Source organism: Nasonia vitripennis, chromosome 2, assembly GCF_009193385.2.
Source record: "Nasonia vitripennis strain AsymCx chromosome 2, Nvit_psr_1.1, whole genome shotgun sequence".
NCBI lineage: Eukaryota > Metazoa > Arthropoda > Insecta > Hymenoptera > Pteromalidae > Nasonia > Nasonia vitripennis.
The window spans coordinates 23997915-24013374 of record NC_045758.1 but is presented as its reverse complement, the minus strand read 5'-3'; the positions used below and the strand labels follow the sequence as shown (position 1 = coordinate 24013374).

The 15460-nt window shown below is 30.9% G+C and overlaps 5 protein-coding genes and 1 long non-coding RNA gene across 10 annotated transcripts; 1 reads left to right on the top strand and 5 right to left on the bottom strand.

Annotated features, from left to right (window-relative positions):
• Positions 1-15: 15 nt before the first annotated feature.
• Positions 16-4508, bottom strand: LOC100117661 (calcium uptake protein 1 homolog, mitochondrial). Of its 2 annotated transcripts, none has more exons than XM_001601781.6 (12): positions 4211-4508; positions 3592-3844; positions 3351-3504; positions 2947-3106; positions 1688-1725; positions 1500-1614; positions 1259-1419; positions 1073-1189; positions 877-1001; positions 673-800; positions 476-565; positions 16-403 (listed from the first exon to the last, which is right to left on the bottom strand). In XM_001601781.6, the coding sequence occupies exons 2-12, from the start codon at positions 3831-3833 to the stop codon at positions 261-263; spliced, it is 1473 nt and encodes a 490-aa protein (XP_001601831.2). In that variant the 5' UTR covers positions 3834-3844; positions 4211-4508; the 3' UTR covers positions 16-260. The 2 variants fall into 2 exon arrangements, with proteins under 2 accessions (XP_001601831.2, XP_003427978.1); XM_003427930.5 differs by lacking the exon at positions 2947-3106 and adding an exon at positions 2123-2288.
• Positions 4509-4839: 331 nt separating this feature from the next.
• Positions 4840-6034, bottom strand: LOC100116653 (nuclear nucleic acid-binding protein C1D). Its single transcript, XM_001599945.6, has 3 exons — positions 5742-6034; positions 5319-5539; positions 4840-5227 (listed from the first exon to the last, which is right to left on the bottom strand). Exons 2-3 carry the CDS (start codon positions 5530-5532, stop codon positions 4998-5000), a joined length of 444 nt encoding a protein of 147 aa, XP_001599995.1. The 5' UTR covers positions 5533-5539; positions 5742-6034; the 3' UTR covers positions 4840-4997.
• On the top strand, positions 5930-9444 carry Vps45 (vacuolar protein sorting 45 homolog). 2 transcript variants are annotated; one of them, NM_001159886.1, is made up of 8 exons: positions 5930-6215; positions 6531-6729; positions 6804-6953; positions 7076-7455; positions 7543-7815; positions 7897-8061; positions 8166-8395; positions 8472-9444. In NM_001159886.1, exons 1-8 carry the CDS (start codon positions 6123-6125, stop codon positions 8695-8697), a joined length of 1716 nt encoding a protein of 571 aa, NP_001153358.1. In that variant the 5' UTR covers positions 5930-6122; the 3' UTR covers positions 8698-9444. The 2 variants fall into 2 exon arrangements, with proteins under 2 accessions (NP_001153358.1, XP_031779936.1); XM_031924076.2 differs by having other exon boundaries at positions 5971-6215; positions 6536-6729.
• On the bottom strand, positions 8695-11100 carry LOC100117580 (metaxin-1). Of its 3 annotated transcripts, XR_004226779.2 has the most exons (7): positions 10869-11100; positions 10352-10602; positions 10046-10208; positions 9584-9970; positions 9274-9334; positions 9083-9158; positions 8695-8991 (listed from the first exon to the last, which is right to left on the bottom strand). XR_004226779.2 is itself a non-coding variant. In XM_031924265.2 (6 exons), exons 1-6 carry the CDS (start codon positions 10953-10955, stop codon positions 8978-8980), a joined length of 963 nt encoding a protein of 320 aa, XP_031780125.1. In that variant the 5' UTR covers positions 10956-11100; the 3' UTR covers positions 8695-8977. The 3 variants fall into 3 exon arrangements, 2 of the variants coding, with proteins under 2 accessions (XP_031780125.1, XP_001601774.2); XM_031924265.2 differs by lacking the exon at positions 9083-9158; XM_001601724.6 differs by lacking the exons at positions 9083-9158; positions 9274-9334.
• Positions 11101-11771: 671 nt separating this feature from the next.
• On the bottom strand, positions 11772-13559 carry LOC103317553 (nucleolar protein 58-like). The gene is made up of 5 exons (XM_031924209.1): positions 13549-13559; positions 13355-13421; positions 12936-12983; positions 12693-12823; positions 11772-12549 (listed from the first exon to the last, which is right to left on the bottom strand). The coding sequence occupies exons 1-5, from the start codon at positions 13557-13559 to the stop codon at positions 11772-11774; spliced, it is 1035 nt and encodes a 344-aa protein (XP_031780069.1).
• Positions 13560-14284: 725 nt separating this feature from the next.
• Positions 14285-15256, bottom strand: LOC116416364. The gene is made up of 2 exons (XR_004226810.1): positions 15199-15256; positions 14285-14807 (listed from the first exon to the last, which is right to left on the bottom strand). It is a non-coding gene; the product is annotated as an uncharacterized LOC116416364 (long non-coding RNA).
• Positions 15257-15460: the final 204 nt, after the last annotated feature.

Here is a 15460-nt window from a genome sequence, read left to right as displayed (position 1 = left end):
TGAATCAGGCGAGTGTAATTTTATGAAATAAGATTTATTTTATTTGCAACGAGCATAAAGTCTTTAAAAGTTCGCTAATCTTATAAAAATTAGTTTACTTATGAGGTATTTAAATAACTTAAGTACTTGCGGTATATTACAGAGTGAAAATAAAATAAAATTATCATAACGCTGTTGTATACAAGTAGTCGATGAGTTTTGTGCACAATTTTAAATAGGAAGACGGAAAAAATAACTTAAAGTCGATTATCTAACATAATTTAAGCGGCGTAACTATTTCTAGCACACTTTAGGATAGACTGTAAAAGCTTAACAAATCCAGTATCTTTGGGTTTCTCCAAGCCACGAAGAGCCCGATTTTTCATCACAGCTACAAACTCCCGGTTGCTCAACTGTCCATCCACTGTAAACATAAATCTATTTTTAGTTATCGAGTTCCGCATTTGCACACTTTTCGGAAATAAAAATTACTCACTGTTCTCATCGAAAATGGTGTACACGACTTTAATTATATGGTCGGATAAATCTACATGAGATACAGTTTTTGCAACGTGCTTCAACGTAGCTGAAACAGAATACAATAATTGTATCATCAAATAGATCTCCTTCAAATCAAGTCTTCAATAAGCGAGTTTGATCCGTAAAAATTCTTATTCAAGTTTTCAGGCCTACCTGGATCAATTGATGCTCCAGCAATGTGATAAAAAGTTAATGCAGTATCTACGTCATTTATATTACTCAAAAAATGAAAGAATTTCAAATAGTCCTCTTTTTGGATACCTTGTGAACTATCTTTGAAACTAAACAAAAAAAGCAGTTATTTAATGAAAATAAGTATTTTATACTTTACAGAACATTTAGTACCATTAGACTTACTGTTTTTTTACTCTTTTGATGATACGAGATTTTTTCTTTTCCGAAAATCCTGCATAAGCCAACAGCAATTCGGTGAAAGCAACTTCAGTGATGTATCCATCTTCATTTGGTTCTTTTCGTTCAAACTGTAAATAATAATTTATTAATAATTGTATACAGCTAAGTATAAGCACATGAAATATTCATATAACTTTACCTCCAAGCTTAATATTTCTCGTTGTAATTGCTGTTGAAAGTCTAAAAATTTTTCAATTTTTAGCTTCTGTTTTAAATCTGGTCCAAAGAAATACGTCATCAGTGCTGAATTCACTCCCTGGAAAATGTTTTGGAGCCAAAAATTTATATAATTGGTATCTTTTATATTGGTGATTTATTATATTACCTTAAATGTATTTCCAGTATTAGCATGATCTCTATGACGATTTCCTATGCTGCTTTGCTGTCTAATCAAATTAGATACTTTGTTGAATTCTTCAAAATCCACGTCTCCGTCGCCATTTACGTCAAACATTCGGAAAGCAATTTCAAAATGACGACGAGATGCTAAAATAATATTAACGAAAGTTAGAAATAACTTATATATTCGATAAATAAATGGTAATCCAAGTATTTTATCAACATACTTGACAAAACTGTTAGTAAAAATATGTAGTCAGAAAATGTTATAAGTCCATAACTCCCGAGCTTATAGAAGATACTGTTCTCGTTTAATTCTAACTCCAATTTATTTTGTACAGTCTGCAAAAACAGAATTTTTAATGTGTTTAGAATTTTTAATGGACCATATAACTGCTTCCATATATTTATTTACCTTTGGGTCATATCGTTTAAATTTGTCCAATCCCAAACCTATAAAATATGTTAATGATATTATGCGTAAATATGATTAAAGAAATTATGTAATGAACAAAGTGTAACGATAAATCTTACACATAAAGTATCATAAATAATATCTAATTTCAGAAACTCAAACTGTCAGTTAATTCATGCATGTAATTGTATTCATTCTAAAGCAGTAATTAGCATCAGAAGATATAAAGTTCATTCAGTAAGTTAGAAGCAAATCAAAGTCAGCATGCTCTTTCATGCAAAACCATTTATAGATAGATCTGAAAAAATAATCTTGTTTACACTGTAAACTATAAGTGCATTATACCAAATAATCTTTCATAAATTAAAATACTATCTGAAAAAATAACTACCAAAAATCACCACCAAAATTACTAATTAATGCTTCAAAAATTACCCTCCGGCTGTAAGACACCAGGTGTCAAAGATCTTAAAAAATCATCTGGTGTCATTAAAATCTCATGTGAGCCGTTGACTGGATTTATAACTTCAAGCGTTGCAAAATATCGAAACACTTTGTCTGGTGTTGAAAATTGCCTTATGCGGTTCTCATATTCAACTATCTGTGTATCAATATTTACTTAGATTACCACAATTTCCATTAAAATAAATCAAAATAAAAGTTTTTCAATGAATATTCCTCAAAAATAAATTTGTGACCAAGCTAAATTATGTCTAATCACAAGATATCAATGTTTTTCCCTTAGGTAAAGTTTGAAATTTTGCAACAAGCTTGTACATCAATGGGATAGTCTTTATACAAATCATATTTACTACTAAAAAAATTAACTTAAATCAATCAAAAAAATATAACGCAAAAGCAAAACTGAAAAAAGAAACTAAAATGCCAAACAACGGAAAACTATCCTGAAATTGTTTATCCCTAATTAAGAAAAATAAAACAAAGAAAATATTTAATTATATATGTTAGGTTTGTTGGTAATATGCCTGCACAAAGATATAAATATTTATTAAAAATATTCATATCAGGCATTGAATTTCAGTGTAGTGTCCCTTCCAATTGTTAGTTTAAAGTAGAGGAAAGGTAATGTTAGAATACAAAAAAAAAACTTGGCAGTATAGTAATCTGTAGAACATAGTTAAACAGATTGAAGACAACCCATGATCACCATTGTTATCGATAGTAACGCAAAGAATCCAGTTATTCACGGTGCAGTTTTTCATTAAGCACATAAAAGTATAGTGGTAAACAAACTTTACCATCCGGCTGTTTCATGCCTGGGGTTATAGCCCTTAAAAAATCATCAGGTGTCATATACGTCTCAGTAACATCCGAACTAATGACTTTTACTGTAGCAAAATAACGAAAAATTTTATCTGGAGTTGAGTATGCACGCATCCGATTTTCATACTCTATTATCTGCAAGAACGCTCCAAGAGCTTTATTAAAGCTAAGAAGTATACCAAAACTTGTCTCTTAAGATTTTATTCAAATAATAATAATTGAAAATAATATAACAAATCAACAACTCGTTAAAAATTAAAATAATAACTTTTTTGTGTAAGTCTTATTCTTTAAATAATAAGAAGTAAATTGTAATTAATATATTAAAATCATCAAGCCTCAACAAATAGTATTAACTATATAGTATGCATGCTGTAACCTTTCTATCTCGGAATCCAACTTTCTCTTTCTTGCTTTTCTTTTTTTTATGTTCATCATGTTCTAACTCTTCTACACTTTGGTTATCATCGTCCTCTTCATTTTGTTGGATTTTGGCTGCAGCTCCAACACTTGGGAATAGACACCCTTTGATGCTAGAAAAATGATCATTGAAATTCTTTAAGACAATACTCATAATTTTTAAAATAAGTATGTCGATATTTAATAGTAATAAAACATACTAAGTCCAATCGACATGAACCAATATCACAGCAGTTAAAGCTGTTAAAGTCCATATAGTTGTTAATGGTGGTAGATATTCCCTCTTGTGTCCAAAACCTTTATAATATCGATATTGTTGTGCTCGATATACAGAGATTTCATTTTCGTTGTAATTTTTCTTTATACCAATTATGCCAATTGTTCTGAAGTTTTTGTAACCTTGTCTATACAGTAATGTAGATGCATATCTGCTCAAAGACATTTTGTCAAAGCCTAGAAAAAAAAAACAGTTGGCCCACAGTTATTATTATTATATTTTATATATATCTGATTCAACAACAACTGAAAACTACATCCTACAAATTTACAAGTTAAGAATTAATTTGTTGTCTTAACTCATGAAATGTTGAGTACACTCCATTCCTATAATAAGCATCTTTCAAAAGTAAGACCCTAATAATATATAAATATATCAAAACAGTTTCATAAATTCATGCAAATATTTCACTGATTGAAAGAACGATAACTCATATATATATATCATACGATTCATACGTATAACCTAAAAATAGTCCAGCCAAAAAACTTTTCGATGTATGTATCAATTCGTAGTTTTATATAAATTAAATATCAACTCACATCAAATGCACTTTGGTCAATGAAATTGTTCACATGAAATAACGTCACTTAGGCAATTTCCTTCAGACATCGATCGAACGAAAACAAATGTTGCGTCGTTCTTCGTTATATTGGAAAGGAGCTGAGCGTCTGCTGAGCTGAGCTCTGTGGTCAAACCGTTTGCCAATGCCAAGCCAAGTGCCAACTGCCAAGTGCCAACTCCCAGGTTTTCTGCGAGATGGGCATCAGACGATAGAATACACAAATATCCCGACTCTAGCGCCACATTCCTTTATGAGCGCGTTTAAAATCACATTTATATATATATATATATATATATATATATATATATATATATATATATATATATCACATGCCAGGAGATAAGTTAGCGACTATCGTTTAAAAATAAATTAATATTTTTAGAAATTCTACTTGGTCTTAAGCACATCAATTTTGTGCAAAGAACGAATGATTCCGCACGGACGGAGAAAACAAGAAATTATTTGAAATGAAACAAGAAAATTCAAAAAGTGAATTTTATAGCAATTGATGGCTTAAAACATTTCAGTATAACAAATTGAGATTGAATTTTTATATACATTTTCTGTGACTACACATTATGTTTAAATAAACGAATTACACAGTGATCGCTATAAAACAATATTTTTATTTATAAAAATTGAGTCAATTTATGTACTATTACTATATGCTATATTAAAGTCGATGTCAGACTTGTCAAATTTTTACAAGTAGAAAATCATTAAAAAATAGAATAAAAAAATATTTAGCAGTGGTCTCGGTGGTTTCAAGATTCTCCTTCCCAATTTTCTTCTGTTTGATCATTCGTGTTTTCATTTGAATTCTCTTCTGCTCTTTGCACTGGAACCCACAATCCACTTCTTACAAATCGCTGAGCAGCATCTCTGTTTATCCTTGGCATTATTGTGTTTCTATCATGAATTTGTTTTGCTCTAATCATAGATTGCTTCAGTCGTTCATTTTCAGATTTAATTTGATGCTTGGTAGGATCGATGCCTATAAAAAAATTGGTATTTTGCAATAATAATAATAATAACAATAATAACGAATCACTGTTTGAATTATTTTAAAAATAATAATAATGTACCTTCTGCTCTCATATACATCCAAAATAAGCTATTTAAACTGAATGACATAAGAAGATTGAACTTAATTTTTTCTTCATTGCAAAGTTTATCATATAATCCTGGTTCTTCTGCAAACTTTAAAACCTCTTGTATTTGATCAATGCTTTTGGTGAATTGCGTAAGACGATTAACAATGTCTTGATCATTGGACAATTCTTTAAAATCTACATCCATTGTGAATCTGAAAAATTAATTTATTATTAAGCATTCAAATAGAAAATTATTTATATTGATATAAGATTTTGTACAGTACTAAGTAATTCAACAAACACCATGTTCTTATGCATAAACAGAAAATTTCTTTTCTCTTTAAATGATTTCTAACTACATAAATACAAATATTTTAATTTAATTAATTAAATTAGTAATGCAAAATGACTTACTTCAAAACTTGTTAAGAACAACGTCAACAACCAATAAGTATTTCTGTATTCAATCCCGTATGCAAACTTAACGCATACAATGTGACAACTAACGTAACCTACAAATGAAGTTTATCCTGCTGTCCTGTGATGCCTGCGATGCGCATGTGCATCTACCCCCACTCCCATATTATTATATATAGCTACACGAAAATGTCCATCCCATATAATATATATCACAGATTCACTCAGTTTTTGACATCAAAACAGATCACTTTTGTACTGACACATATTAATGATAGTCATCATGCTTAGTGCTGGTGTATAGGGAGCATATGACTTTTGATAAATTTATTGTAAATACAGTTATTTAAGATAGTTTTTTTATATTTATTAGACAAGATGAATGTAATAACTGCAGTGAAGTATTATGTTGCAAAAATGACAGAGGAGAGTGGTCCAGGAATGAAAGTTCTTTTAATGGATAAACAAACGGTATGTGCTAATGATTAATTTATGCTTATATCCCTTTAGTATTATTTACAAAGTTATAATTTTGTTTCTGAAATGATTATCACAACAAAATTTTATTTCAATGTGTATGCCAATGACTAATAATGTGTTTTTTTTTATAATAAATAACCTAAATTTAGACATTTTTTTCTTGATGTGCTCATTTTTCTGCAAGACAATGCAGCTATTGCACAGAAATAATTAGATATCTATTTTTGTCAGTAATATTTAACATTTCTCAAACCTATAAAATTATGACTATCTAATCCTTTTCAATCTCAATCATTAATTCGACAGACCAGCATTATCAGTTTAGTTTATAGTCAATCAGAGATATTAATGAAAGAAGTCTACCTTTTTGATCGTCTCGATGCTGCTGTTCGCAATGAAGGATTAAAACATTTAAAGTGTATTGTATTCATAAGGCCAACAGAAGAGAACGTTAGACTTTTGTGTAACGAACTGAGATATCCAAAATACGGAGTCTATTATATTTGTATGTAATCATAACTCAAGTTATTTAATTTTGTAATCAACTGAATCGATTCATTGATAGTTTATTTGTTTTAGATTTTAGTAACATTATTCCTAAAACAGATATTAAACTTCTCGCTGAAAATGATGAGCAAGAAGTTGTTCGTGAAGTACATGAATTCTATGCTGATTATCTGGCTATAAGTCCACATTTGTTTTCACTTGGTATCAGTACCTGTTCACGAGGTAACACATTTATTATTACCTGTATCTTAAATATATTATAAAATTCTCTTTATCATATTTGTTTAGTTTTTGAGTACATAAAATAATATCATATACTCAGATTTCTTAAAACCTTTTTGTAGGACTCAATTGGGAACCAGCACATTTACAAAGGACTGTGCAAGGCATAACAGCTGTGCTGTTATCTTTAAAAAAGTGCCCTCTTATACGTTTTCAGAGTAGTTCTGATATGTGCAAACATTTAGCTGAAAAAATTCGTTATGTTTTGACTCAAGAGTCAAATTCATTTGAATTTAGGCAAGAATCAAATCCAATTTTACTAATTCTTGACAGAAGAGATGACCCAGTTACACCATTACTTAATCAATGGACTTATCAAGCAATGGTACACGAATTATTAACAATTAATAATAACAGAGTAGATTTATCCAATGTTAAAGGTATATCAAAGGAGTTAAAAGAGGTTGTCCTTAGTGCCCAACACGATGAATTTTATGCTCAAGTAAGATCTTTTTGATTAATTTATTTTAATAGAATCAAGATGATTGTTAATATTTTGTAAAAATTCAAATATTTCATTTATTTTTAGAATTTATATCTAAATTTTGGAGAAATTGGTCAAGTAATAAAAGACTTAATGGAAGAATTCCAAAAGAAAGCAAAAAAGCACCAGAAAGTGGAAAGTATTGCTGATATGAAAAATTTTGTGGAAACATATCCTTTATTTAAAAAAATGTCTGGTACAGTTGCTAAACATGTAACGGTTGTTGGTGAACTGTCTAATCTTGTTGGAACTTACAATTTGTTAGAAGTATCTGAGCTTGAGCAAGAGCTAAGTTGTCAAAGTGAACATTCCACTCAAGTAATTTCTCTGTATACAATTTTGCTGAATCTAATAAGATTTTTACAATTAATTTAACGATAAAAAATGTATTCTTTCTAGCTTCAAAAAATCAAAAAACTAATCAATGATAGTCGAGTACGTGATATAGACGCTACTCGTTTAGTGATGTTATATGCCCTGCATTATGCAAAGCATACTAATAATGATATTGCTGGTTTATGTTCGATGTTAAAGAAAAGAGATGTTCCAGAAAAATATACAAAGGTAATACAGATTGTTCCAGTAACCATTGTATTAGGAATTGAATCCTCATATTCCTAAAATAACTTGACCATATAAAAATTAATATCCATTACTTTATTTTTTAGTTGGTATATAGTATATTAGATTACAGTGGTATTTCTACAAAACAAATAAATTTGTTCGATCGAGAAGCTGTTGCAAAAATAACTAAAAAATTGTTCAAAGGATTGAATGGTGTTGACAATATTTATACACAGCATACTCCTTTATTAGCAGAAACTATTGAAGATCTCATCAAAGGCAAACTGAACGTTCAAACATTTCCTTATCTTGGCAATACAGTATTAACAAAAAAGTGAGATCGTTGATAGAAATATTCAAATTTTTACAAAAAATGTACAACCCTGATTAAAAACATATTTTATTTTCAGACCTCAAGATATTATCATATTTATGATTGGTGGAACAACTTATGAGGAAAGCTTAGCAGTTAATAACTTGAATAAACAGAATCCTGGAACGAGAATCATTTTAGGTGGTACAACAATTCACAACTTTGAAAGTTTTTGCGATGAAATACAGTCTGCAATGGTAGGCGCTATTGCAAGGTATAGGCCAAGAAGTGTAAGAGAGCGAAATGAACGTGATCATGACTGAAATAAGAAATAATTTATTGCTTTTTGTGTATACATACTAATTAATTATTTTAACATTGTGCAATCATTCCAATTGCATATGTACATAAAAACTGCTCTTTTAGCACATAGAAGTCACTATAATAAATGTTTAAACAAAGTTATCTATGGTTTTTGGTAAACGATTTTTTTTTATTTTACATTTGATTAAAACAAAACTTGTGCTTAAAAAAAAGTGCTAATCTTCATCGTCTTCTTCCTCATCTTCATAAACATAGTTCATAGAATCTGCTAAATCATAATCACTGTCTTGAACCTGAAACAAACAATTAAGTCAAAATTAAAATAACTCACTTGGGTGGTATATTAATCACGATTTAATTGCAATTTAGAATGCACTTTCTTACAAACAAATTTGGCTATATCTACTAAGTATTAATTGGTATATTTTCATTTTCCCAATTTATCATTGTTTTGATATTTCTATAAAAGGAAAATATTAGACAAACTTTAGGAACTCAAAGCAGTTTACATATTTTAGTATGCATAGTAATTTAATCAACGATCAGGTCTTTTGGCAAATCTATTTGATACTTACGTTTTAAATCTTCTTTCTCAAGCCTAAGAAATTTTCTGCTGGTTATTAAATACATTATTACCTACAATTGTAAACTACTGTTTGAATTTAATTAATCTGCAATGTACATGTAAATCGGGAAGAACTTCATTTTTATAAAATAAAATTCCAATAAATGCGATAGAAAAATAATAAATGAAAAAATTATTTTGAAACCCCTTAAGTGCTCAGAATTGGTATTATTTAAAACTAATGATCCAAACATATTTTAACTTTACCCATTATTATGATTGATATTTTTTAACAGAAATAAATACATTTTTGACATTACCTGTACAATTCCTGTCGATAATGCATAACCTAGCATGGCAACTGCTGCAAAGATTCCAGCTAGAATTTGATTTCTTCTTTTGTTTGGAAATTCACTATCAGAATTTGCCTTTTTTTTCTCTTCTTGTTCTTTTGTCTTGGATTTTTCGTACTCTTGATAGTCATATTCAAAATATTTTTGTAAAATACGAGTAACAAACTTTACTAAATTTTCACAAGCCTTTAAATGGTTTTGCAAAGAGCAACTTGGCAGTGGTACTTTGAGGAGTGGTGCAAGATAAGAGAACACTAATGCGTCAAAAGTCGTAGGTACTGAACCAAAAAAGTAATCCGATTCTCCAAGTCTTGTTGATAAAGTAGTCAAGCATTTTTGTGCTTTTGAGTATATCTGCAGAATAATTTAGTTAATCAAATTATCTGATGTTAGAAGATGTGAAAGTGAAAAGTGCTTAAATGAACTCACAGAAGATTCTGCAGCTTTGTCTTCTTTTGTTGGATGCAACGCTTCCAGCATGTCCTTGGCTTGCTTTTCATATTTGCCAGGATAATAGAAATTAAAAGGAAAAGGTAATGCTTTACAATACCAAGGCCTTATAACTTGATTTAGATTAGGTTGATCCACCCACCTTTGAACAAAAATATAGACCTATAAATAACTAATATTCTATAGTATGCGAAAGTAAGATTTTTCAAAAACAAATAATTGAAATAAAATAAATCATTTGCTGAGCTCTGTAAATAGATAAATCCTATAAGTTGATATACACACCAAAGATATTGAAGTGCAGGACGTATACACTCATCAAGCATTGTATTGAAAGCAGCAACGTCTGCATTCTGAGATCGCGTAATGCCATTATCTGGAGTGTATTTATGCTCACGGAAAACTTCTAATATTTTATCTACTGTACAAAATGAATTATTTTTATATCTAAGAACTGGTAACTGTCCATTGGGTGATCCAAATGGATTATTTGTGGCTTTGATGCTCAATGGAATATTACTGAACTTGGCATAAGTCTGAAAAATAAAACAAACAGTACATTTAATTATGTTACTATACCTTAGACAATATAAAGTGGGGCGTTTAGCAGTACATTAAATAGGAATTTTTTTATTTTGTTAAAATAAACTTACAATAATATTTTGCTAACTCGTTAGAGTTAATTGCATTATATCGCATTTGAAAAGAGCGCAAACTAGTGTCTTTGAAATAATTTAATAAAAAAATCCTCTAATCAATAATAAAGAACCTAACCTTCAAGAACTGTGCTCAAGTTACTTACCAAAATTTTTAAACAATCAACATCCACTGAAGGCAGACCCCAGTCCCCCTTCCACACGTCTACTTGGAAAGTGTCATTTAAATTCATTTTTGCTAAATCGCTTAGTGTCTGTTGAAAAATACAAGATTCTTGGATTTCCGATCATCGGCGCACTATCATCGTGGACATCACATTCACACCGCAGCGAACAGCAGTCAGCAACCGCGCGCGTAAATACTATCTACTATACTATACCTATACATACAACAGCAGCGCGCGCACGCGAAATTGATATACATACACACACTATCAACAGTAATATACTATACGTTACAATCGAAAAATGTAATTTTTACTTTTATTCCTCCAAAATATTTGTTCTAGCAAAGTTTTTTTACATTTGTGAGTGGGAGGTGTAGTACGTTGTATAATGTATCAACCTTTAATCTTTGTATTTAATCCCTTACACGGAAAAACCCTGTAGGTAAGATATTTTCTCGCTATGGACTGTTTAAATATTCTTAAAGATTTGTAATTTATATTAAAAATTAATTATATAATTAATAAATACAGTATCCGCATATGCGGATAATATATAGATTTTATAATTTTTTATTTTTTCCATGTGTAAAATATATAAAATTATATTTCTGCTGCAATTTTAATTAAATTATGTTTTCCATATAAGTATTGCAGAATAGAACTTTTGTATATATCGAATTTTAGTTAATTTTAACACTAATTGCCATGGATAGCATTGTTCCATTTTTTCTTTCCGGCTTAAGTTCTTCGCCCTTTTGTTTTATATCGTTCCACTTATTCTTGATGGATTCAACAAAGTCCTGACCCTTGCCTTTTAGCTGTTCCCATTTTTCCTTTCCACCCTCAACAAAGTCATTCCATTTCTGTTTCAATTTGTCCCATTTATCCACCGGTCTCCTCTTTTTTTTCTTCAGAAGTTTCGGGAACTACAAACTCCTCTTTCTTCTCTTCAGAGGCTTCAGGGACTACTACTTCCTCTTTTTTCTCTTCAGAAGCTTCGGGCACTACGACTTCCTCTTTCTTCTCTTCAGAAGCTTCGGGAACTACAACTTCCTCTTTTTTCTCTTCAGAGGCTTCGGGAACTACGATCTCTCCCTTCTTTTCTTCAGAAGCTTCAGGGACTACTATTTCCTCTTTCTTCTCTTCAGAGGCTTCAGGGACTACTACTTCCTCTTTCTTCTCTTCAGAGGCTTCAGGGACTACTACTTCCTCTTTCTTCTCTTCAGAAGCTTCGGGAACTACAAACTCCTCTTTCTTCTCTGCACAAGCTTCGGGCACTACGACTTCCTCTTTCTTCTCTTCAGAAACTTCGGGAACTACGACTTCCTCTTTCTTCTCTTCAGAGGCTTCAGGGACTACTACTTCCTCTTTCTTCTCTTCAGAAGCTTCGGGAACTACAAACTCCTCTTTCTTCTCTTCAGAGGCTTCTGGGACTACTACTTCCTCTTTCTTCTCTTCAGAAGCTTCGGGCACTACGACTTCCTCTTTCTTCTCTTCAGAGGCTTCAGGGACTACTACTTCCTCTTTCTTCTCTGCAGAAGCTTCGGGCACTACGACTTCCTCTTTCTTCTCTTCAGAAACTTCGGGAACTACGACTTCCTCTTTCTTCTCTTCAGAAGCTTCGGGTACTACGATCTCTCCCTTCTTTTCTTTCAAGAAGCTTCAGGGACTACTATTTCCTCTTTCTTCTCTTCAGAAACTTCGGGTTCAGTTGGAAGCGCAGGCACCTATATATACATTCAATTTTGTTTTTAAAAATTATTGTACTCTATAATTAAGAAAATAAGTATTTTTTATAATTACCTCAGGCTGTTGCTCAGGTTCAATCTCTTCCTTCTTTTCTTCAGACACAGCAGGTTCAAATGATGTTCAAACTCTTGTTCATGTTCTACATTTTGACTTTCTGTTTCCTTGATTTCGACACTTTCTTGTACCTAAAAATTACCATAAAAATCTATGAAATATTGCATGTCAATTAATTACCAGAATATATTATAGACATACATTTGGATTAGGGTGTATGTACGGTAAAAAATATATTCTTACATGAGTTTCTGGAGATTCATTTTCAACTTCGATTGGCACTGGGCTGGACTGTAAGAGAAAAAAAGATATCTTAGTATTTATCACAATTCTTAACAAATAAACAAAGCGCAATGTTGTCAATTTTATGCTATCTAATGCATAAACTCACCAAGACAACGCGGCGCCCAAAAGGACAAGGATTAACGAGTTAGAAAACATGACTTGTAACGAATGGTTGGAGCAAGCAATAGACCAACCAAATGCGTGAAACAGAGTGCTACTTACAGGAATATTTATACACGAAACGTTTTTCAGCAGAAATAAGACAATTGCACATCTGTATCAATAATTACCTGGCATTATTGCGTATACCCTCGCATAACGCCGTTTTGATTTCTTTTAAAATTTTAATATTCAGTTTCTTCGTTGTGCGTGAGTACTTGGACCAGCTGTGTGGCGTCAGCCGATGTTTTTATCTTTATGAATCCTTCTTTATCTGCTTTACCGCTATTTAAATGTTATACAATCATAGTACTTTTCAATAATAAATATCCTGTATATATTATCAGTATGAATAACATAATTCTCTATCAAATATATTTCATCGACATCAACTCAATGATTTAAAACTTACATAAGAACCATTCCCAAATACGAATTTCAAAATGTAATTATAGAACCTACAAAATAGTTTAGATTTTCCTGCCGTATTAGACTTTAAAAAGCCTCAAAAATAGTATTGTTACCATATAAGAAACATACGTAGGTATGCGAATACGTCAAGATAACAACTTTACTGTAGATAACTGTATTACTGATATGTGAAAAATGTCAATACAAATCGATATGCACAGCACTTACGCATTCACAAAATTTCAACACAATGAAGTGAACATTTCACTCTCAAAATTATTCTTATTGATGTATGACAATGTAGTTGCATTAACAAGATTTAACAATGAACAATATTAGCAACTGCCAAGTAATAAAATTCGTTTTTACATTAAAACCAAAAATTCGAATTACTGACAAACATATTTACAATATTTTCCTTATATTAAAGACTTGAATGAGCTGTCGCGACCGCTCATATAACTTTAGAAATCTTTTTAAAAAAGAAGAATTTTAATTTTCTTTAAATGTTTAAAGCTTTGCAATATTTAATAATGTTACATTCAGTCAATAATCATCATAATGGGTATATGTAACAATAACTCTGTTAGTAGGGTTCCTTGTGTTTTTAAAAAGAGATTTTATTCACATACTCTTTTTTTCATATTATACATTCAAATTAGAAAAAAAAAATAAATACAGATTATTATGCGTTTAGCAGGTGTTGATATTAATTTATTACATTTTGCTATTTTTCGTTTGACATTATACGATATCATACAAGATTTCAAGATTATATTTTATCAATCATCACATTTTACCGGCGATCTTGGCTACGGAACCGTATTTCTCCTTGGCTTCCTCAGCGGCCTTCTTGAGCTCAGCAAGCAATTCCTTGACGTCGGTGTAAGCTTCGATACCAGTTTTCTTAAGTTCAGCCCAGGTTTCCTTGACGGTCTTGTAGATTTCTTTGAATTCGGCAACAGCTTCTTTACCCTGAGTCTTAACTTCGTCGTAAGTTTTGTTAGCCTCATCGATGAACTTCAGACCTTTTTCTCTGATGCTCTCCCACTTCTTCTTAAGGGCTTCGTAGGCCTCCTTGCTCTGTCCTTTAAGATGGCTCCACTTGCCCTTTTCCTTCTGGATTATCTTGTTCCACTTGTTCTTCAGCTTGTTCCATTTGCCTTCCAAGCCTTTTGGTGCTTCAGTGGTCAAGGCAGTAGTTTCATCCTCATCGTCGTCATCGTCGTCATCGAAAAAATCATCGTGTTCAGTGGTGTGCTATGAAATTGATAAAAATGTATACTTATTAAAGTATGTAAATAATTTTAAAACAGTTTCCAATGATTTTTAAATAATAGTAAGAAATTTAAATATCTGAACAAGAAGATAAGAATTTAAGATCTGAACAAAACTCTGCATAGGCACAATACTGTATACAAGCTGAATATGGTTTCATGTCCATATTGAAATATTCTAATTGCTTAGAATAATGCTGTAAAACTGATTTTATCTTTGACACATCTCGTATTCTATAGTGAAAAAGTATTCACATTATATCTGTATAAGTGCTAGTAATTTTACGACAATCGTTGAATATACTTGTATTGTTTAGTATGAACAATATAATAAATATCATTCAAGTCACTTTATGAACTGGGTATACTTTTACCTCAGAGTCTTCCTCGCCCTCAACAACGGCATTCTCAACTTTGGGAACTTCAGGAACCTGCAAAGTGAAAATTTCAAATTTTACAAAATTTTCTTGTGTTCCTCCGTTACCTTTGACTCATAGGAAACAAAAAAGTTATCTAGCAAACGTAACTTTAAAAAATAGAATTGAATAAATGTATTGTGTCTTACCGAAACGGCCTGGTTGTTTTCAACTGGAACTGGGTTGGCCTAGAATATTATTTATTCAAGTTAAAAAATAG